General features: G+C 40.6%; 1 protein-coding gene across 1 annotated transcript in view; it reads left to right on the top strand.

Moving 5' to 3' along the window:
* The window catches only part of LOC121315266 (orexin receptor type 2-like), a 34966-nt gene that overhangs the window by 4977 nt on the left and 7569 nt on the right, over nucleotides 1-22420 (top strand). Inside the window, exons 2-3 of the mRNA XM_041249307.1 lie at nucleotides 19713-19891; nucleotides 21905-22148. Coding sequence (XP_041105241.1) covers nucleotides 19713-19891; nucleotides 21905-22148 — 423 coding nt within the window. The remainder of the gene's footprint in view (nucleotides 1-19712; nucleotides 19892-21904; nucleotides 22149-22420) is intronic.

The raw sequence follows: 22420 nt of genomic DNA, 5'->3' as shown, positions 1-22420 counted from the left end.
ATGGCGTCCCTGCACTTTGAAAACATGCAGGGGGGCCTAAGGAGAGGCCGAATGGCAGCATGGAAAAATTTAAGTCGCCTGGCCAGACTGACTGGAGAATGTGGCAATGTGTGACCATCTGGAATCTCCTATTCTTCAAGAACCTGTTGAGGTGTCTCAGGTCTAGGATTAGGCGAAAAGCCCACATCCTTCTTTGGCACCAGAAAGTATCTCAAGTAGAACCCTTCTTGCTGAGAGGTGTGTTCTACGAGACTGATGGCTTGTTTTCGAAGTAGTGTATCTACTTCTGGCCTGAGGGCCAAGACCTGGAGAGGGTCGCTCACAGATGTAACTGAGATCCCTTGAACGGGAGGAGGTCCCGTGTGGAACTGCAAGCATTTAACCCTGGCCTGAGACAGCCAAAGCTGTCTATTGCCTCTACAAGCCCTGCCTGGCTTCTACCTAAGGCTTGCCCTTGGAAGCCTGAAATCTGGAGCAGTGTACCTGATGTTAGTGTAACATTGAAATTGTAGTACCTTGAGAATACTGTAAGACATTGAAAAAGACTTGAAATGTGTTTAGATTGTTTCTTTCTAGTTTCGCCTTGTGTGCTTTACTGCATCACCAGGGCCGCTATGGTGGTCCACCGGCGGAAACTGTGCTAGCCCCAGCATCCCTGCATCTTCCAAAGAGGCCATATTTATGATGAAAATCTAAGAGGAATAAAAATGCAATCACCAGAACCTACTTGCTAATTGAGAACAATTTCAAGAATGGTATATTTAGGGTTATAAAAGATATGTCTTACAGTACAGTATATCGGGGTACTGGATTAAGAAAAAACTGTTTTAACTGAAACTTAAGAGGAACTAATTAACCTATTCACTGCAGTGGTTTTAATGCACACAGAATACAAATCACTGTTTCTAATGTGCAGACACATCTAGCTTAGTTATTCCTCATCTCAGAATCTCGAATTTTGTCAACCATATTTAGTTTATTTGGCAATTAACACTAATTTGGCAAAACACTATTTGGCAAAAAACATCAAATAACCTACAAAACATTTAATTTTTAAAGACAACATATTTGAATAGATTTGTCTCGATTGTATGACAAGCAGTCATTTATTTTTCAAATGTCTTTTTTTTTTACTTCCATTACTGGTGTAACACTATAATTGTGGTACCTTGAGAATACAGTAAGACATTGAAAAAGACTTGAAATGTGTTTGGATTGTTTCTTTCTAGTTTTGCCTTGTGTGTTTTACCGCATCATTAATACAGATACAACAATTACACCCTGATTGCCCATTTACAATCAGTGGCTTGGGCTTCCATTACAAAATAAATACATGTCATCTGTTTGTAAAATTAAAAAGCTCAAGTCAATTGGAAAATGTATTCTAAGAAAAAAAGATCATTTCATTGCTGCCAATATAAGTTTCTTTTGAGACCCAGCAGTGCAACAGCTCTATCTCCACTGCAACTTTACTTTTCACATATGTCTAGATTTGGACTGGCACAATTTACTTGACCAATTTATTTTCAACCAATCACATCCCAATTAAAATAAACTTAGCCCAAAGAAAAAATCTGTTCTTGAAGTCTGAAACTGTATGGTAGCCACGGGGTGCGCTGGTCTGTATTGAGGTGCACTTTCTAAATCCAACGGCATTTGTAAATTGTAGATTGAACAATCTGGAAAGATTTATTGACATATGCAGTACAAGGCTAGTCCAACGTTTTTTTTTTTCTTTTTCAATACGATAGTCATCACCTTTGGATGTCCTACTGTGGATAAAGAAAGTCAGAGGTAATCAATTTAATTACCTGGGCAAAGATCTTGCCAGATTTGATCCAGTTGGCCCTCTGGTAAATTTCATTTGACACATTCCACCAACTGTTATAACAGTGCAATGAAATCAAATTGAAGAAAACAGCAATGACTGTGAACACATAAAACCATGAGCAGAGATGCATTAGCAATATTAACTGCTTCAAATTCAAATGCCTGGGTTTTTCAATTCCCATGCAATAGTTGTAGTATTGCCCTTGCCCTTTTTATTTTTATATCATAGATTGTATTATTTTGTGACGCTCTGTTGACCTTCAAAGTCTACCATGACTTCATAAGTACAAACCACATATATCGTTATTATTTGTTTGGGGTCAAGTAAAGGGTCTAGAATGTCTTTGTCTTTAATAAATGCAATCCCCACCCAACAGAAATGGCAATTTGTTCTTTAAGAAATAGTTGCTGAATCTTTATATAGATTCATTTCTCTCTCTCTCTCTCTCTCTCTCTCTCTCTCTCTCTCTCTCTCTCTCTCTCTCTCTCTCTCTCTCTCTCTCTCTCTACCATAGGGTATTATCTGCAGAAATTGTCTTGTCTATTGACACATTCTTATGTTGGCCTTGTGCTCAATTTAAAGAAATTCTTCATACATTTTGTATCTATTAAACAACTTCAGCCTTCAATATTTGTTTATTATGAAATGTCTCTCACAACCATCTGCTTAATGTTCTAGAAAGTGTATTTTGAGAAGTGAAAGCGTGTTTAGCACACAGGTGGTGCTTCAGATTAGATGTAGCCTACGTTTGTGATACTGAAATTTTTAATTTGACAGCATTCACAGGAAGTCCTTCACTTTTATATTTTGCTCCATAATGCAATTAAAAAAAAAATCTCCAAAGAAATCAGCCCGTTAATCACATAAATTAACTGCGATTAATTGACAGCCCTAATATACATATACACCTCAGTTGAAACTTATCTGATATAAAATCCAGTTAATATTTATACACTCACAGAAAAATTGTTTTGCAGTATATACCCAGATCTAAACATTTTATACTTTACAACGCGGGTTTTGAACCGGGGTACTGTGGCAAAGTGGTTTGTAGTGCTTCGTTGTATAGGTGAGTTGAGGTGCTCCAACAAAGGACAAACACAAAGTCTACCGGTCAGGTTTCTTTTAATGCCCTTTTTAAACCGGGTTTCAAATAATAAAGCTGGCTCTACCCAGCAATGGGTATTGCCAGTGAAAACTGGACCCAAAATAATAAAGCTGGTTCTACACAGCAATGGGTATTACCAGCTACAAAACAAAGGGGTTGCAGTCCCGAAATAATAAACACAAAAACACGTCTCCAAACTGGGTGCTCTGGTGCAGGTGCGGTGCTCTGAGTGCTGGTGCTCGTGCGCGTTCAGGTCCGGGCTTCTTGCTGCAGCTCCAGCTTCGTATCAGCCGTCTGGCAAAACAAACACAATACTCCTCAATGAACCCACACTTCATTCAAGATTCCGTCCTTGTCTCCTCCCATTAACCACAACAAAGGAGCCGATTACGGCGTCACGTCCCCCTAAAGTACCCTAAGCCCCGCCCCCTCCGATAGCTAGTTCAATCACGTCTCCTCCAATTCATGACTGAAACTTCGCTCACCCTACTAGGGCGATGACTCCAGGTACTGTAACGCCGCCCTCTTCCTGAATGGCCGGCTCCCGACTGTCCCCAGGATGAACTGCCCAACAATTCAGTAGGAAGCCCGCAGCTCCTGTTGTACAGTGCCCTCACTGGTCGAGAGGGAGATTTTTGATTCGGATTCATTCGCTCTCCGTCACATATCCCACCTCTCAGAGTGGAGCCGAAGGAACACTCGGCTGAATCTACCTTACCCATTACACCCCCCTCCCGGGAAAAGTAATCCGCATTTTGATGATCTTTCCCGGCACGGTGTGTCATGAAATACATGAAGGGTTGCAGCACCAGATATCACCGAGTTATCCGGGCGTTGCTATCCTTCATTGTGCTTAACCATCTGAGTGGGGCGTGGTCAGTGACGAGATTGAATGAATGTCCCAAGAGGTAATAGAAGGTCTGAGTGGCCCATTTAATGGCCAGACATTCCTTTTCTATGACGGAGTAGTTGCGCTCCCGAGGGAGCATTTTCTTGCTTATGTAGAGGATGGGGTGTTCTACTCCGTCGACCTGCTGGGACAAGACCGCCCCCAGACCAACATCAGAAGCGTCGGTGTGGAGGAGGAATTCCTTATCAAAATCTGGTGTGATCAGGGCGGGGGCTCGGCAGAGTCGTTGCTTAATGGTATCAGAGGCCCCCTGACATTCTCCTGTCCATTTAATTAAATTTGGTGCGCTCTTTTTAGTGAGGTTCACTAGAGGGTTTACCACTGTGGCGTACTCGGGGATGCATCGACGGTAATAACCGGCCAACCCCAAGAGAGACCTCACCTGGGACTTGGTTTTTGGGATTGCCGCGTCCATCAAAGCCTGGACTTTGGTGGCGACGGGTTTCACCTGCCCATGTCCCATAATAAATCCCAAATATTGTGTTTCTTCTTTGGCAAAGGCACATTTACCCAAGTTAGCTGTCAGCCGGGCTACCCTCAGAGACTGCAAGACGGCTGCGACCCTAGCCAAATGCTCCCGCCAGGTGGAGCTGTATATCACCACATCATCAATATACGCTGCTGCATATTCATGATGTGGGCATAAAACCTGGTCCATTAGTCTCTGAAAGGCAGCAGGCGCACCATGTAGCCCAAACGGCATGGCTGTGAAATGAAACAAACCATCAGAGGTAGAAAATGTCGTTTTCTCACGTGATCTGCGGGTTAATGGGATCTGCCAGTATCCCTTCGTCAGGTCCAAAGTCGAGATGAACCTCGCCGTTCCCCGTCTGTCTAGAAGCTCGTCGACCCGAGGCATGGGATATGCATCGAACTTGGCAATAGCGTTCACCTTGCGGAAATCAATGCAGAAGCGGTTGGTGCCGTCCTTTTTGGCGACTATCACAATCGGACTGCACCACTCACTCCTGGAAGGCTCAATCACCCCAAGCTCGAGCATCGCCCGCACCTCTTTGCGAACGCCACTTCGTCGACTTTCTGGGATCCGGTAAGGTCTCTCTCGAACCGTGACACCTGGGGGAGAGATAATGTCATATTCAACGAGATTAGTTCTGCCGGACACATCAGAAAAAACATCCCTGAACTCCTCAATTAACCTACGCAGATCTCTCTGCTGATCTGGGAATAACTGTTCCCCCATCGGAATGTTTTGTATGCTAGGAGCCTCTATACAGGGTCCAAAATCATCCTCTACCTCACCTGGGGCTATAAATAAGGCATCCCTTGCCTGCCAGGGCTTTAATAAATTGACATGGTAAATTTCCCATTCATTACGGCGATCGGGCTGCCGAATTTCATAATTAACTTTCCCTATAGCCCGAATCACCTCATATGGCCCCTGCCATTTAGCATATAGCTTCGATTCCGACGTGGGAAGAAGCAGCATTACCTTGTCTCCTGGTCGAAAGGTCCGAATCCGTGCATTTTTGTTGTAATGCTGCTGTTGTCGGTGCTGTGCCGATTTTAGATTGTCCTGGGCCAAACGACCGACCAAATCCAGGCGATCACGGAGTAGGAGCACATGCTGCACTACGTTTTTGGACGAGCCTTTGTGCTCCTCCCACCCCTCTCTCAACAGATCGAGGATACCGCGAGGTTGTCGGCCGTACAGGAGCTCAAAGGGGGAGAACCCTGTTGAACTCTGCGGCACCTCTCTCACTGCAAAAAGGAGGTAGGGGAGAAGCGATGCCCAATGTTTTTGCTCTTGATTCACAAATCGTCTCAGCATCTGTTTTAATGTTTGATTAAAACGTTCCACCAAACCGTCCGATTGTGGATGATAAACGGACGTCCTGATGGGACGTATTTTTAATATTTTATACACCTGCTGTAGTGTTTGAGACAGAAAGTTAGTCCCATGGTCAGTCAGTATTTCTTTGGGGATCCCTACTCTCGACATAATCTGTACTAGTTCTTTGGCTATTGCAGCGGCACTAGTGGACCTCAATGGAACTGCCTCTGGGTATCGCGTTGCATAATCCACCACTACTAATATATGCGTATACCCAGAGTCAGAAGGTAGCAAAGGGCCAACTATGTCCATTGCAATGCGCTCAAAGGGAGTGGAAATAATTGTCAGTGGGACCAAAGGAGCGGGGCACACTCGACCCGACGCTATTCGCTGGCAGTCTGGGCATGTGGCTACATATTTCGACACTTCATTATGAAGTCCTACCCAATAAAATCGAGCCAATATGCGTTTCCTCGTCTTGTCGGCTCCCAAGTGTCCTGCAAAGGGGATGTCATGCGCCAGCCTCATGACCTCAGGCCGACACGACGGGGGAACCATCAATTGCGTTACAGGCTGTCCTGTGCCCGTGGCAGGGTTTACCCTATACAGTAATTGCCCCTTGATAATGAAGTGCGGATATACCAGCGCCCCAGCGCCTTCAACGTCCTTACCTTCAATAGACCGGACCTGTTCCCAAGCGTGCACCAGTGTGGGGTCGTTTTTCTGGTCCCACACTAAGTCCGCGCTTGAGCCCCACATGTCCGGTACATTGAGAGGGGCTGGAGTAGCATCTTCCCTGGATGGCCCAGTAACCTCGCCCCCTCAGTCACACTGCGTACCGACTCCCTTTGAGTGGCGTTTGATACCATCTGCGCTCTCTCCCACCAGTTCCCAGCCTCATTTCAGAGATGCACCTTCCCATTTTTCGATCCGTCTCTCTTTCTTTGTTTTCCTAGGATGAAAAAGAGAATTAAACAGGTCGGCTTGCAGGGGAAAAATATCACCAATCGTTTCCCCTGCTCTGTCTGCCACGGTTACGTGTGTGGTCGGGACTGCCTTTTGGAGCAATTGTCGATACTGTGGCCGGTCCCGACCCAGGATTATGGGATGCGGCAGTCTTTCCACCACCCCCACTATGAGGTGGCGTTGTGTCGAACCTATCGACACGTATGCTTTTAGGGTGGGATATGTCGCCGTGTCTCCATGGATACAGGAGATCGCCACCTTGCCTTGTGGCTGCCACGACATACCGCCTAAGAGAGACGTTTGAATTAAGGTCTGTGCACACCCTGAGTCCACTAAAGCATGGGTACTCACATTACCAACCACTACATCAATAATACAAGGCCCCTCCCGACCCTTTCCCCGTACCTTACCTGCCTCAGATGCCAGATAACAGGTCGCCACGTTGCACTCCATTGCCGCGGGGCACAAGCGGGCGATGTGTCCAGGCTCATGGCACCTGAAACAGACGATCGGGGCAGAAGGCACTGGGGTTAGCTGTCTGTCCCACTGCTGATACTGCAGCGGGTCGGGGGCAGTAAATCTGGCCCATTGAGGCTGGTGATCTGGGAGGTCTGGTTCCCAACTGGAGAGACGAGGGCACTGATCCGCGGGTGATGGGCGCGACGAGAGGGGTCAGTAGTCCGGTCTTTACGGAGACCAGGGAGTCCTCATAATCCTCCGCAAGTCTGACGGCGGCCTCCAAGGTGGTCGGATTGTGGCGCCGTATCCATCCCTGGGTCTCGGCGCCGACCACATGGCAGAACTGCTCCAGGACGATGGCTTCCCCCATTTGCTGACCCGTTTTTTCTGCCGGGTTGAGCCAGTACACCATGTGGTCACAAAGTTTTTGCGCGACCACCCTGGGGCGGGTCTCCCGTGGCCTCCGATACTCCCGGAACCGCAGCCGATGTGTCTCCCACGTGATATTGAGGCATCGGAGGATGGCCTGTTTGACCAGGTCGTACTGGCTAGCCTCCTCGTTGGTCATGGCCTGATATGCTGCCTGAGCCTCCCCGATCAGACAGGGACCCAGTTGGCTGGCCCAGTACTCCTTCGACCATGACGCAGTGGTGCCCAACCGCTCGAAGGCAACCAAGTACGCCTCCGGGTCATCCTCCGCAGTCATCTTTTGCGCCCGTGTATTGAGAGGTGCCATCACGGGTACTGCTGGAGTTTGGGGTGCGTTTCCAAGACCGACCCTCTCGATCAGCGCCGTGTATCTCTCCTCCCTCTGTCTATCCTCCGTTTCCTGTCTGTGCTCCAGTGCCTGTAGCAGCGTGGTTAGCGCAGCCATGTCCATGGATCCCACCACTGACACCAATTGTGGCAAAGTGGTTTTTAGTGCTCCGGTGTATAGGTGAGTTGAGGTGCTCCAACAAAGGACAAACACAAAGTCTACCGGTCAGGTTTCTTTTAATGCCCTTTTTAAACCGGGTTTCAAATAATAAAGCTGGCTCTACCCAGCAATGGGTATTACCAGCTACAAAACAAAGGGGTTGCAGTCCCAAAATAATAAACACAAAAACATGTCTCCAAACTGGGTGCTCTGGTGCAGGTGCGGTGCTCTGAGTGCTGGTGCTCGTGCGCGTTCAGGTCCGGGCTTCTTGCTGCAGCTCCAGCTTCGTATCAGCCGTCTGGCAAAACAAACACAATACTCCTCAATGAACCCACACTTCATTCAAGATTCCGTCCTTGTCTCCTCCCATTAACCACAACAAAGGAGCTGATTACGGCGTCACGTCCCCCTAAAGTACCCTAAGCCCCGCCCCCTCCGATAGCTAGTTCAATCACATCTCCTCCAATTCATGACTGAAACTTCGCTCACCGTACTAGGGCGATGACTCCAGGTACCGTAACGCCGCCCTCTTCCTGAATGGCCGGCTCCCGACTGTCCCCAGGATGAACTGCCCAACCATTCAGTAGGAAGCCTGCAGCTCCTGTTGTACAGTGCCCTCACTGGTCGAGAGGGAGATTTTTGATTCCGATTCATTTGCTCTCCGTCACAGGTACGCATTCCCATGGGGGTACTTCTAAGGGTCATAGCGGGTACGCAGGACGACTCAGAAATGCACAAATAAAAATTAAACTAAATAATGATTTTAACGGTATTATATATTCTCTCAAACACTGTGTATCATTATTTAATCGTTGTTTAGCAGCTCAAAGTGAACCGCAGATTAAAACAAATACAAAGAATCTATCATGTCCACCTGCTCCACCTGTATACCTGAGTAATTTCGATTGAGTGTTTTTGTATAGATGAAGCAGGAGTCTGCAGATTGCACCTATGGAGAGCGCTCTGTGCTGCTCATGGTTTTTTCATGTTTTCAACTTGTATCAGTGAAGCACAGTGTTTCTGCTTTTTTTAGAAGTATAAATGCTCCAGTAAACAGAAACAGTAGGCTAATCACAATACTCATACTTAGACAGTTTTGTTTAATTTATTACCACAGCTGCATTTTAGTAACAGCAATAGTGACTGGTTGATTATGTTTTCGGTGTTTGAAGTGGATGCATTTCTTACTTGCATAGGAAAAACAAATGAAGAAAACACAGAAAGTGCAAAGACATTTACAATTAAGCCTACTTTTTGGTCTTAAACCAGCAGTGTCAGTCCTAGACTGCCGTGAAAAATGATGTTAATCAGATTATTCTGCCTTTCATTGCAACTGTGGTACCATTTAGTGGGTGAAAATTGTAAAGGGTACTTTAGCTGAAACCTCCCAACAGAAGGGGTACAGTTTCAAAAAAAGGTTGACAACCCCTGCTTTGCAGTATTATTCTAACCTGCAGTGAAAAATGTTACCTTGCCTTGTTACCAGGAAAGGACTTTTTCTACTTTTTGACTACCTATATCATCTTAACAACTGGGATAGCTGTGGCAATACCCTAGATTGTCCAGAAAATTTATTCCTGTAGTCACATTAATTTTCCTCTCTCCTTTGTTCTAACCTTGACCAATTGCCTACCATGACCCCCAGTGTAGTTTTTGTGATGTAAATGATTTTCGTAAGCGTTTTTTTTTTAAATGTTTCAGATGGTACGGTAAAGAGAATTCATACCCTCTTTCAAAGCAGTATATGCACACATTACAGTATGTATACAATGTGAATGCAACTGCAATTTAATATTGTATAGAGATAAAAACAACAATACCAGCAAAAAATTGCAAAAGGCTAAGTTTTAAATGAAATGACAACTACAGCTCTGAAGATTGGTTGAATTCCTAATTCCAGTTTACATTTCATAGACTTTGGTGGTAGGCTTTTAGGCTGACTTTTGTATTTGTAAGCCAAGTTACAGTAATTCAATTTACTATAATCCCATCCAAATAGACACTCACCAGTGCCCTGTCACCAATAAATTGTTGTATACTACTCTGCATATTGGTATCTTTGAAACAGTGATACATCAATGATACTTTTAATGTTTCACATTGGTGGCAAAGTGTCAAATATAGTAAGCAAACACCAGAATTAAATTAGATATGTCTTAGTGTCAGGGCCATCTTGCTTTGAGGTGAATTTGACATCAGGGGGTGATATGATCTTTAATAGCACTATTGTAGTTAGAAGTAAGAAAACACATTTCTAATATGCTATTGTGTTGGGTTAAAAGCCTATATGACTTCAGGCGTCATTGTCATATCATAATGCATGGATGATGAGATGGGCAAAATTTGTTCATTCATTGTTAAGCCACAAGAACACAAATGTACTCACATCAGACCTCTTTAATTCATGTCCGGTATGTCTTCATGGTCACAGTAAAACTGCATATATCTAGAAAATTAAATAAACAGACATCACACATTCTGCAAGAGAAAGAAAGAAATTAGGATAAAAACTGTCTTAATATGCTTTTGGTGGGGGTGATTCTTGTGAACTTGGGAAAGTCACCCTGATGGTGCCTTTTAATACATTTTCCTATCCCAAAGTATATGGCATTTAATTGTATTTCATTATGTCAAGTTGTAATTAGTCTTCTGATTTTTGGTGTTTTACCCCAGCTGTTAAGCCATTTGTGCATTTCAATCACAACTGAGAAACATGTTAATAGTAAAATTGATTTCATTTACACTACAGGTCAAAAGTTTTAGAACACCTCCATTTTTCCAGTTTTTATTGAAATGTATGCAGTTTAATGTCTCAATGTGCTCTGAAATTAAAGCATAGAACAAATAAACAATTGGAGATAAAAAAGAAATCATGGAATCGTTTTGTTTAACAAAATTTAATCAAAATTTTTGACTCACCAAAAGTAACCACCTTTTGCAGATATAACAGCCGAACACAATTGCGGCATTCTTTCTACTATGGAAATTAAATATTGTTTGGAAAGTTCTTCCCAACACTGTTGCATAAGTTCCCACAAATGTGTTGCACTTGTAGGTTGCTTTGCTTTCACCCTTCTGTCCAGTTCATCCCAAACAAGCTCGATGGGGTTTAAGTCTGGAGACTGTGCTGGCCATTCCATGATTCGAAGCCTACCGTCTTATTCTTTTCTTCTAAGGTAGTTCTGACATAGCCTGGAGGTATGTTTTGGGTCATTATCTTGCTGTAGGATGAACCCCTGACCAACTAGGCATATACCAGAGGGTATTGCATGGCACTGCAAAATGCTGTGGTAGCCGTTTTGGTTCAGGGTGCCACTCACTCTGTGCAAGTCGCTGACTCTGGATCCAGCAAAAGAGCCCCAGACCATCACGCTTCCTCCTCCATGTTTGATAGTTGGTGTCACACACCGAGGAACCATCCTTCCGCCTACTCAACGGCGTACAAAAACCCTGCGTGATTAACTGAAGATTTCAAATTTTGATTTATGTGTCCATAAGACCTTCTTCCAGTCTTCAGTAGTCCACTGGCGGTGCTTCATGGCCCAGGCAAACCTCTTTTTCTTATTTTGACATCTTAGCAATGGCTTTCTTACTGCCACTGACCTGTCAAACCTGCAGCTCGAAGTCTTCTCTTCACAGTTGAAACTGAGACTTGCTTACTTCGACCAGTGTTAAGCTGTGCTTGAAGCTGTTGTCCTGTGAGCCGCCTATCACGCAAGCTGTTGACTCTCAGAAACCTGTCTTATGATTCTTTTGTGGCTTTGGGTCTGCCAGACCATTTCCTGTCAGAGTTTCCTCCAGTCTCCAAGTTTTACTTTTTTTTTCACTTTTGTTGAGAACCACTGGGTAAATGTGATGGATTAGCTACTACAACACTTCATATTAGCTGCTCGTGTATAGTTTACTTTGAGTTGTTGTGATGTTGTGACAACTTTTTGAAGATTCTGATCATTGTGAATTAAAGATTGCTAAATGGCAAGCTTGTTTTTTTCTCATCCAAACTAAGCTGTATTAATAAAAAAAGTAGTGGAAAACACTAGTGGAGGCTTTGAGTAAATTGTTGATGTTCATAACACCGAGATATGTTGTAACTCCTGAATGTGTCTAAGACTTTTGCACAGCAGTGTGTGTGTGTGTGTGTGTGTGTGTGTGTGTGTGTGTGTGTGTGTGTGTGTGTGTGTGTGTGTGTGTGTGTGTGTATATATGGATGGAGTCACAGTAGAAACCTTTTTAGCCAATTATGTAGATAATTTATGAACACTAAGGTGAGGTAATTGGCGTTTCCATCGTGTCTAGTAGAGGGCAAGCTAAATCAAATGTAGTTCAAATGTCTTGCACATTGGCCTGGTTTCCATGAAGATCAGAAAGTCGATACTCTCTCTCTCCACAGTCATTATTTAGCACATTCCATGTGCTATAGGAAGTGTGCGTCTAAAACATGGTACGACTTTAAGGGGTGGGTAAATCATCTTTTCACGAAAAAAAAGCTGTACAGTTGACCAAAAACAAGTTATTTTGCATGGAAACCTGTTGGGAAGTCGTACATTATATTTATGAGACTTCAGCACTGAAAATCTTGTTTGTGACGTAACCTCGCAAAACTTTCTACTATGCGAAAGGCCGTACCCCCAAGCAATCCTTTATTATTTAAGAGATGCTGGAATTGTTAATTCCAAGATTCTTTGTCCAAATAGGACAACATAAGCAAGTAGGAGGGATTTGGATACCTCTTCATTCAGTATTTATTTTTTATGTTTTTATGTAACACCATTTATGCAGTGTTTTACATTATTGCCGTTTGACTCATAACATGCTAGTGCATTATAGTTTTGTTACTTTATAAGCAACATTATAAAAAAAATACTGAAGCTACTACAAATAATAATAATAATAATAATAATAATAATAATAATAATAATAATAATAATAATAATAATAATAATAATAAAAACATTTGCAATAAATACATAAATAAATAACAAAGACCTTTAAACTAGACTTTTCTGTCCCTTTGCAATAAGATGCAATTCATTGTACACTAGTTTTAAGTAGCATCTATAATGGTTACCTATGAAGGAAAGGAAAGTCACATTTGTACCAAAATATGTATTAAATTACCACAACTGTATTATTTGTTCAGCTTGTAGGGACTACAGATATACTGGTTCATCTAACAACGATAACTTTATAACACATTCTACTGGCAAGAGCCTTGCACTGTCATTGTGGGATTCAAATTCAGTTATTTCTTGTATTCAGTACTTTTCTCTATTAAATGTAATTTGCCATGTGTCTCATTTTGAATGACCTTTGCTGCTGCAGTGGTGTTTACCACTCCTCCAATTTTTGTGTCATCAGCAAATTTAACAAATTTGCTTACAATGCCAGAATCTAGTCATTAATATAGATTAGGAAGAGCAGATGACCTAATACTGATACCTGTGGTACTTCACTATTTGCCTCGCTACATTTTCAGGTTTCTCCTGTAATCAGTACTTTCTGTTTTCTACTTGTTAACCACTCCCTAATCCATGTGCATGCATTTCCTTGAATCCCTACTGCGCTCAGTTTGAGAATTAATCTTTTATGCTGGACTTTGTCAAAAGCTTTCTGGAAATCTAAATAAACCATGTCATATACTTTGCAATTGTCCATTGTCAATGTTGCATCCTCAAAAAAATCAAAGAAGAGGTCTGATTTATTTGTCAAATCATTAGGCGCAATGTGAGGAAAGCCTTTTCGGGTTATCTCTGATGTTGCCACAAGCACCAAATTTATTTTTGTACAGGTCACGAAACAGCTGTTGACTTGTGTAAAAGTTGTCACATTACAACTTGTAACCTTGCCCCAAATATGATGGTCTCATTAGTGTCATAACAGAGCCCATAACTTAGTCCATTGCCTGCCATGTGTGTTCTCTTCTTAGTATAAATATCAAACAAGCAGCTGTAGCCATTGCTTGAATCAGCCAACACAGACAATTTGCAGCCCCATTTAGATGGCTTGTCCTTCATGTACTGCTTCATGGAACTTCTTCCCTTGGAAGTCACCATTCTTTCATCAATGGATATATGCTCTTTGGGTTGGTAAAAGGCTTTGAAAGAAGTAAGAATGTCCTCTAGAAGGGGGCGAAGTCTGAAGAGTGCATCGTGTTGTGGGCTGCCTTTCTTCCGGTCATTGTCTTCATCCTCTGCATGATTGCTGATATGAAGATTGCACAATATTGACATGCACATATTCCTGGTCATGAACTGTTTGCAGAATGGATTCCCAAAGTAATCATTACCCTACCAGTAGTCTGCCATTGCAGATTGTCTCAGAACCCCCATGAATATAATTATGCCAAGGAATGTATAAAATTCCATCCACGACACTGGACTCCAACTGAATTTGTACCCCCTGGCCTTCTGTTCTTTCCCCTGCCTGTTAGTGTTTTCATACAAATTTTTGACAGTGTCTTTGACAAAAAAAAATATGAAAGATTACATTTTGAATATGTGGACGTAGCACTCATCTGAACACTAGGAGGTTTAGCAGGAGCAAACCTTACCTTTAGTGGCACTTCGTCTGCATCAGATTCTGTCTTCTACCTATCAGCTGATGTGTCTGTGTGGGTGGTGGTGGATGGTCTCCTGGTAGTGACTGTAGCTGATTGAGAACTGGAGCCGGGAGTTGGGGTAGACACTCTCCCCCTTTGATGTGTCACAGTAGCCAGAGTTTCCCTTTCTCCTTTTTTTTTGTGTCTTCTTCTTTCTCTGCATCACTTCTGTAATAGAAAATATGTTCATATATTACTAAAAATGTAAGTAGAACATATTTCACAAGCCTCTGTGATCAAGCAAAACAGCAAGCAAATTGGCATGGCTATAAGTAAACACAAACTCACACAGCAATTGATTGCTAGTAATCAGGTCACATCCCATCAGTCTATTTGCATATGATTATTATTATTATTATTATTATTATTATTATTATTATTATTATTATTATTATTTAGATTTTTATATGTATGATTGGAGTGCTTCTCAAGTGAGATGCTAGACTCAACTCTAGCAGAAAAAAAAGAACTACCTTTACTAAATGTAATTGATGAACAAGCAATAACCAACATTTCATATATAAAAGAGATGAAAGTAGCATGAATCGAAAAAAGTAGAGGTTTGCATTTGACACGTATAAAAGAATAATCTGGTTATGTTTGTTGACGGGGAGAGGGGTGATGTTGAAATGTGCAACATACAGGCATATGGATAAATGCTGTTGATAAGCAATACAATATCAATAAGTTACATATTTATATAAATAATATATAATATATATACGTATATATGTGATATATTATATATATATATATATATATATATATATATACACACACACACACACACACACACACACACACACACACACACACACACAAAATGCATTTATAGAAATAAAAAAAATTTAACATAATATAAAACTAAATAAATAAATAAATTTTAAATTTTAAATAAATAAACTTCAAGATGAAACTTGATCGAGTCAAAGTGATGCTGAAACATGCAACATACAGGCATATGGATAAATTCATCAGAACACTGCAAAACCTAATTTAGATCCAGGAAAAAAAATTAAAATAAATAAAAATATTTTCTAAACTATAAATATTTATAGACATAGATAATAAACTTACTTATCCACTGCAGGATCCCGTCCTTCAGCAAAATCCAGTTCATCCACAGTGTCGCAGCTTTCCTGCTAGGATTTCCTGCTCTCATCATTTTCAAAATTCTGAAGTAAAGCCTCTTCAGCAATAATCCCTCTTCTTCCACGATATGTTGAAGGCATCTCTTTCGTCGAACTGGCAATTTCAAATATTCAAGTGATTATATTGCCATAAATATAATATATATATAGATTAGCAATACTTCAATACTTCTGATTCATCAGTTCTGTCAGTGTCAGGCACTTATGATCAGTCACCAACGTTCTGTCAGGCACCGGTCACTAAATTTCTGACAGGCACATACGCAATGTTTACAAAGCTCTAGTGAGGAAACGCCCTACCGTCAAAGGAAGAGGCAGGAATTGTATTAAAACTGAAAATGTTCTGTTTTCAATGGTGCATAGCCTGGAGGGCTGGCTATCACAATGTCTGATATTAAATGCATTAAAGTCTGATGAGCCGGCGCATCAAAACAAAATGGGTGGAGTCGGCAGCGTTAATATTGGAATAACATTTTGGAATTGGTTTTAGCCCTCTTGACAATGCTCATTTCTATCTCTCTCTTGGCCTTTCTAACTTTCTTTGTGACTTGTGTTTGCTGTTCCAAGTACTCTTTCTGTGTACTTTGTTCTTGGTGCTTTTTATATAAATGCTCTGTAAAGTGCCTTTTTTCTCTGAATATTTTTTTAAATTGATCTGTTAAACCATTTTGGCCATTTTGTTTTAGATTTTGATTTGTCTACTTTTGGGATGTAATTGTTTTGCGCATCTAGTACTGAGAAATAGCCATCCTTTTTCTGTGGATGTTTTTTTCTATTTTACTCCAGTCTGCTTCAGTTAGTCTCTGTTTCATTCCTTCATAGTTTGCCTTTTTAGAATTGTAAACCTAAGATAGCAGTTTTAACTAGCATCTCAAATGAGACCATGTTGTGAGCTGAGTTGGTACAATGACAAATTGCGTTTGAAAGCAGTCATTTGTCATTCCTACCACTTCAATTTCATCTGTTGTGCTCCCCACCAGGTTTCACCGTTTTATATTGGCGAAGTTGAAATCCTCCCTTTGCTACACGCATTTCTAATGTCATTGTATAACTTTATTTTGCTTGGTGTCTGAATTTGGCAGTCTACAGCATGCCCCTATTATTATGCCCTTTGAATTGTTGTCTATTATTGTGACTCATATTGATTTTGCATTGTTTTTTTCTTCCAGATTTAACACCTGGGCTCCAAGACTATTTTTAATGTTTGGCGCTACCCCTCCGCCTCTTCTGTCCTGCCTGTCTTTCCTATACAGTGCATACCCACTAATATTATATTCGTCTCCATCACTCTCAGATAACCAAGTTTCTGTAACACCTGTCACATCATAGTTACTTGTTAGTGCAGTGCTTCAAGTTCTAACATTTTGTTTTTGTTAGTTGTTGCCCTTGTTTTGATGGAGTCTCCCTTCTGTTTTTTGGTTTATTTCTGCCCACTTCCTTTCTAGTTTAAATGCTTTTGAGCCTCCTCGAGTCCTCCTGAAGTCTGTCCCACCTATATCGATAGACCTTGTTGTAGAATGTGGTCCAATGTTCAAGGAAGGTGAAGCCTTCCTGTGTGCACCACGCTTTCAGCCATGCATTTAGATTATTTATTTCCAGCTGTCCGTATGGTCCTTTGCAAGGTGCCGGCAGTATCCAAGAAAATAGATGTGTGTGACAAAGGCAGCACACTGTTGGTGTAAGGGGGTCCAGGCTGCACACTGAACTTGCTGTGTTTCTCAATATGGAGTCCCCGAAAATCATGACCTCCCTTTTTTTTGCTGCCTACCCAGCACCATTTATGGGGTCCTAGATGTTGTTCCTTTCGTTCTCTTGATGCTGGTTTTGATCATCTAAATTTTGAAGTGGGTCAAATTTGTTTGCCATTTTGATTTCTGGTGGTTGTTTTTGACTACGTTTCTTTTTTTCCCTCTCTCTGTCAATCTCAACCCAGCTGTTTCAACCCTCTTCTATCTCCCTGGTGGCTTTCTGTCTGTTAGGGGTGCAAACTTCCAAGAATTCAGGAGCCAACGCAATAGGTTTTCACTTCCGCAAGGAACGTTTCTATTTATTCAAGTTAGCCGTATTTTTGTTGATTGAGACACAGCTTGAGCCAGATTGCAGCAGGGATGTAGAAACATTTGCTCTAATCAAAACTGGGCTGACATTTCAATCCAGAGAAGCTTGGATGGAAGCGTCCTTAACAAGCTGCTTCTGGGGCATTGATACACGTATTGTTAACCTACATCTGTCACCCAGGTCAACCCTGCTTTATCAAAAGCAGTATGAAATCGCGTACCCAACCCACATGACACTGGGTCCTGCCCAGGTAGGTGAAAGGGGTTTCAGCACCAATGTATGTGCTAATACTTGACAGTATTGAGAAATATCTTTGTGGATGCTTAAACTACAACTCTCAAATACTCACAATAAATATCTTTATAAAATTTTTACTTACCCAAATGCAATCAAACACGTCCTATTTGCATGCTACTCAACCGAAAGTATACCTGTAGTCAAGCACTAGAGGCCATAAGGACATAATAATGTCACAGGAAACTGCACAGTGGGTCATGCTCTGATTGTTTGCATACTGTTTGTATGTAATGTCTTATTGAGGATCAGCCACTGGTTGGTACTAAGAGAAATACAAACAGGTTTCTCCAAGACTGCTGTAAACTTTCTTACGAGATGTATTGGGTCTAAAAGTCTGTCAACTTTAACCAAATCAGCACTAGACCAAATTGTCACTGAGGCCTGAATTAAATATAATTTTAGGGTGCTGCCATAACTATATTTATAATGATTATGGCAACATCTTAATTTTGATTTAATCAATTCTGACATGGTTTTGAAGGAGATGTATTTAAAGTCTTATAAGTGCCAATCCAACAATACTTTAGAATACATTTAATAAACACAGCACCTAAATGAAATTCCTATCATAAAGTAATATCCAGGTATGGTACATGCTGGTTTTCTAAAGGCTTCTGTTTAAAAATAATATACCCTTGTAGTGTATATCTGAAAGTTTGATACAGCACAAATAAAATAACAATGCAGGGACTAATACTGCATTGTATTTATTACATTTAATTTACAACATAGTAGTTTTGTAATTAACTATAACATTAAGTATTCCAGTTAAGACAAGTATTAGTAATGCACATTGAATGGACTGTTTTAAGGAATGAGGTAAACTGAATTCTAACATTCTTTCGATAGAAGTAATCAAAATGGATTGATTAAAACAGACCTAATAAAACAGGCTTTAGCAACTAAATCAGTCAGATACATCGAAATGCTTTCTAAAAAATGTACCCTTTTCCAGTCAGAAGTGGTACATGAGATTAAACTAGTCACTCACAAAGTCATGCTGCTGTTTTATTATTTTTTTTTTCTTGCAGAATTGTTTTGTATTTAGTTTTCATCTAATCACCCTACTTTATTGATCACCTGCTGTTCTAACTCTTCTTTGGACTGACAACTTTATTTTAGCATTTCTTTTTTCTTTCATGGGAGCTTCAGCTTTGACACTTTCTTACAACACCCACCAGATATTGATTTCTCACACGGTTGTATGCCAGGTTTTAGATGTTGTTATTTATTGCCTCTAAAGGGCTAGCCAGCCTTAATATGCTTCATGTATTACTTGAACCAAATGTAAAACGTGATAAGGCAATACAATATTCTCTGAGTTTGTTTAGCTTACTTAATTTGCTTACAAAGTAAATATTTTTAAATGGGATTTTCATTTTTACAATTTTTTATATGTTCACAGTCATTCTGAATGGATTTTGATGCTCCTATATTGAATCACATTTTTTCTCTAAATCTGCCTTAATCTGGTTTTGTACTTGCACTGAACAGCCTTCTCCATTTCAATTAAATCATATGACAATGTGACATTTCAACTCTGCCAGCCCAATTACACCAGTACATGTATGAATCCCATTAGATTAAAGTAACCAATTACTTTTCTGTTCTTCTTTTGTGTTTCAGTTTGTACTGCTGTGTGGAAGAATCATCACATGCGAACAGTTACAAACTATTTCATAGTAAACCTCTCCTTTGCGGATGTGCTTGTCACCATCACCTGTCTCCCTGCAAGTCTTGTGGTTGATATTACAGAAACTTGGTTCTTTGGCCAGACTCTTTGCAAAGTACTCCCATATTTACAAGTAAGATTTTATTTTTTTATGTTTATTTTTTTACTTGTATGAAAATTATTTTACCTCGAAAATTATTTTACCTCCCAATTGGTGTAAAAATAGATTTATATATATATATATATATATATATATATATATATATATATATATATATATATATATATATATATATTTTCAAAAATTGTTAACAAAGGGCAGTTTCGGGTACACATAGACTGAAATTTCTGTTATGCTTCAATATGTCAGTTATAACCTATTTTTTACAGTTATTCAAGGTAAAATTAGAAATTGGACAAAAACTTGAAGTCAGGTATGTTGATCCTGTACCCTTAGTAAAATACTTATCTAAAGCCATTATATGTGTTCTATGATAGTAACCCTTTATTTTATAACTATTTAATACTTTAATACCACAAAAAATACATCTGATTAACAACTTAACTCAGAAGGCTATCACCATTTTCAGCAGTGTATTACACAATTGGGATTAGAGTGCAGACAAGCATGGGTGCCACTTTATAATAAGTGCAGAAAACACTGGCCTTGCTATTAGAAAATAAATAACACATGCATGTACTGTTATACATTAGTGCATGTAATTGTAGCAAACATATCCATGTATAGGAAAAACAAACTAAAATCATGTTGTGTTAAATTAATCAATACAACTCTTGACTCTCCGTAGATTTCATAATAAAATAACAGCAGTGAAACGATACTGTTCATCTCTGAAAAATAACTTTTTTTTAAATATGCACAAAAAAAAGAAAAGCAGTTCAAAATGATAACCAAAAGAAATACCAGGTATTTTATTTTTTTTGCATAGCTTACTAAGATTTGCCATGGTTATTGGTACGGTTTACCATACTCTTCTGGGCTTTACAGTGTTTACAACTGATTTACTACACTTTACTAGACTTTTAATGTGGTAAAATGGTGTGCTTCCTCAAGTAGTTTACTTTAATTGGGACAGATCAAGGAGACAAATCAAATAGACAAACATTTCAGCTATTGCCTTCATATTTAACATAACCCAATTCAATTAACTTTTAGCGGGGAAAAAACATTTTAGGAAAATGTTTTTTTTTAATTAAAACAGCAACAGCACAACAGCACTCTGTTTATAACATACATGTTTTTTGTTTCTCAAAACAGTTAAACGTTTATTGAATCAGACCCTTTGTTTATGTTAACATTAGTGGGGTTCGGGGGTGTAAGTCAGGGCTTCTCCCCTTCCTAATTTCATCTGCCTATCATCATTGAGTCCCAGTCACAGCTCAGCTCTTTCTCTTGCATTTAGCTTTTTCCCTCCTCCTCCTCCTCCTCCTCCTTCTCCTCCTCCTCACTTTTTTCATATGCCACATGCCTCTATGCCGGTCCCCTATAGGTGGATAGTGAGTCTCACTTCCCCGACCTGGAGTTCCAGTAACTCTGCAGTTTCTTCGTGTGGTCAGAGGGGATCATCGGCCACACAATTTTATCAAATTTTATCTTGCGTCATGAAAGAAGGCTCTGTTTTACTTCCTCTTTTATCCTCCTGGGACGTGACCCTCATACTCTTAGTGCTCGAGTCCCATAGCTAATAATTATTTGTGTTCTTTCAGATTCTCTTTTCTTCCTTACGTCAACGCTTCGCTTGAGCCGTTCAGGCCTCTGAGGGTCAAACCCGGTCGCTAACTGGGACCCGGTCGCTAACTGGGACCCAGTCGCGAGGCAATGCCTACAACGACTCTCCGAGAAGTCAGAGGACTATGTTTTCAGAGGCAGGCTCGACTCCATAGGGAAGGCTCTCTCCGTTGAAGTCCGGCCTGTCACTTTTCTTTCTCCCCTGTTCTATATACACTCCCTTCCTCTCACAGCCCTGGCTCCCACCCCATGAACTTGAATTGTGTTTTACCAGGATGATAAATGCTCTCTAACCTTTTCTATCTGTAATGGGTAAAAGCAGACACTGAGTAACCTAGCATGAGTGAATACATTTACTGTGTGTTTTTAGTGTTTTCTTTTTTTTTCTCTCTCCAGACTGTATCTGTTTCTGTGTCTGTACTGACTTTAAGCTGCATTGCACTGGACAGGTGGTATGCCATTTGCCATCCTCTGATGTTCAAAAGCACAGCCAAACGAGCAAGGAAAAGCATAGTAATTATCTGGGTTGTGTCCTGTGTTATAATGATCCCCCAGGCCATAGTAATGGAATGTAGCAGCATGGTTCCAGAGTTAACAAACAAAACCAGTTTGTTTACAGTTTGTGATGAACACTGGGGAGGTGAGTTGCTTTCTTGAAGACCTAAACTGTTTTTATGACTAGCGCAGGACCGATAGCGTAAACCAAAATGGTTCCTTAATTGTTCTTAAAATCAAATCAAATATACTGTCAATCTGCTGGATTATTACGACAGTGATCTTTAATTAAAACACATAATTTAACCTTGATTTAACTTCAATGTTTCTATCACCACAAACCTCACTGGCATCTAACATGTTGGTTTCTCATTTTGTAGTAATTTAGTTAATTTGGTCTTTTTTCAATACAAAAAC

The sequence above is a fragment of the Polyodon spathula genome, chromosome 5 (genome assembly GCF_017654505.1).
Source record: "Polyodon spathula isolate WHYD16114869_AA chromosome 5, ASM1765450v1, whole genome shotgun sequence".
Lineage (NCBI taxonomy): Eukaryota > Metazoa > Chordata > Actinopteri > Acipenseriformes > Polyodontidae > Polyodon > Polyodon spathula.
Note: the sequence above shows the minus strand (reverse complement) of the source record. Positions and strands in the feature narration are given on the sequence as shown.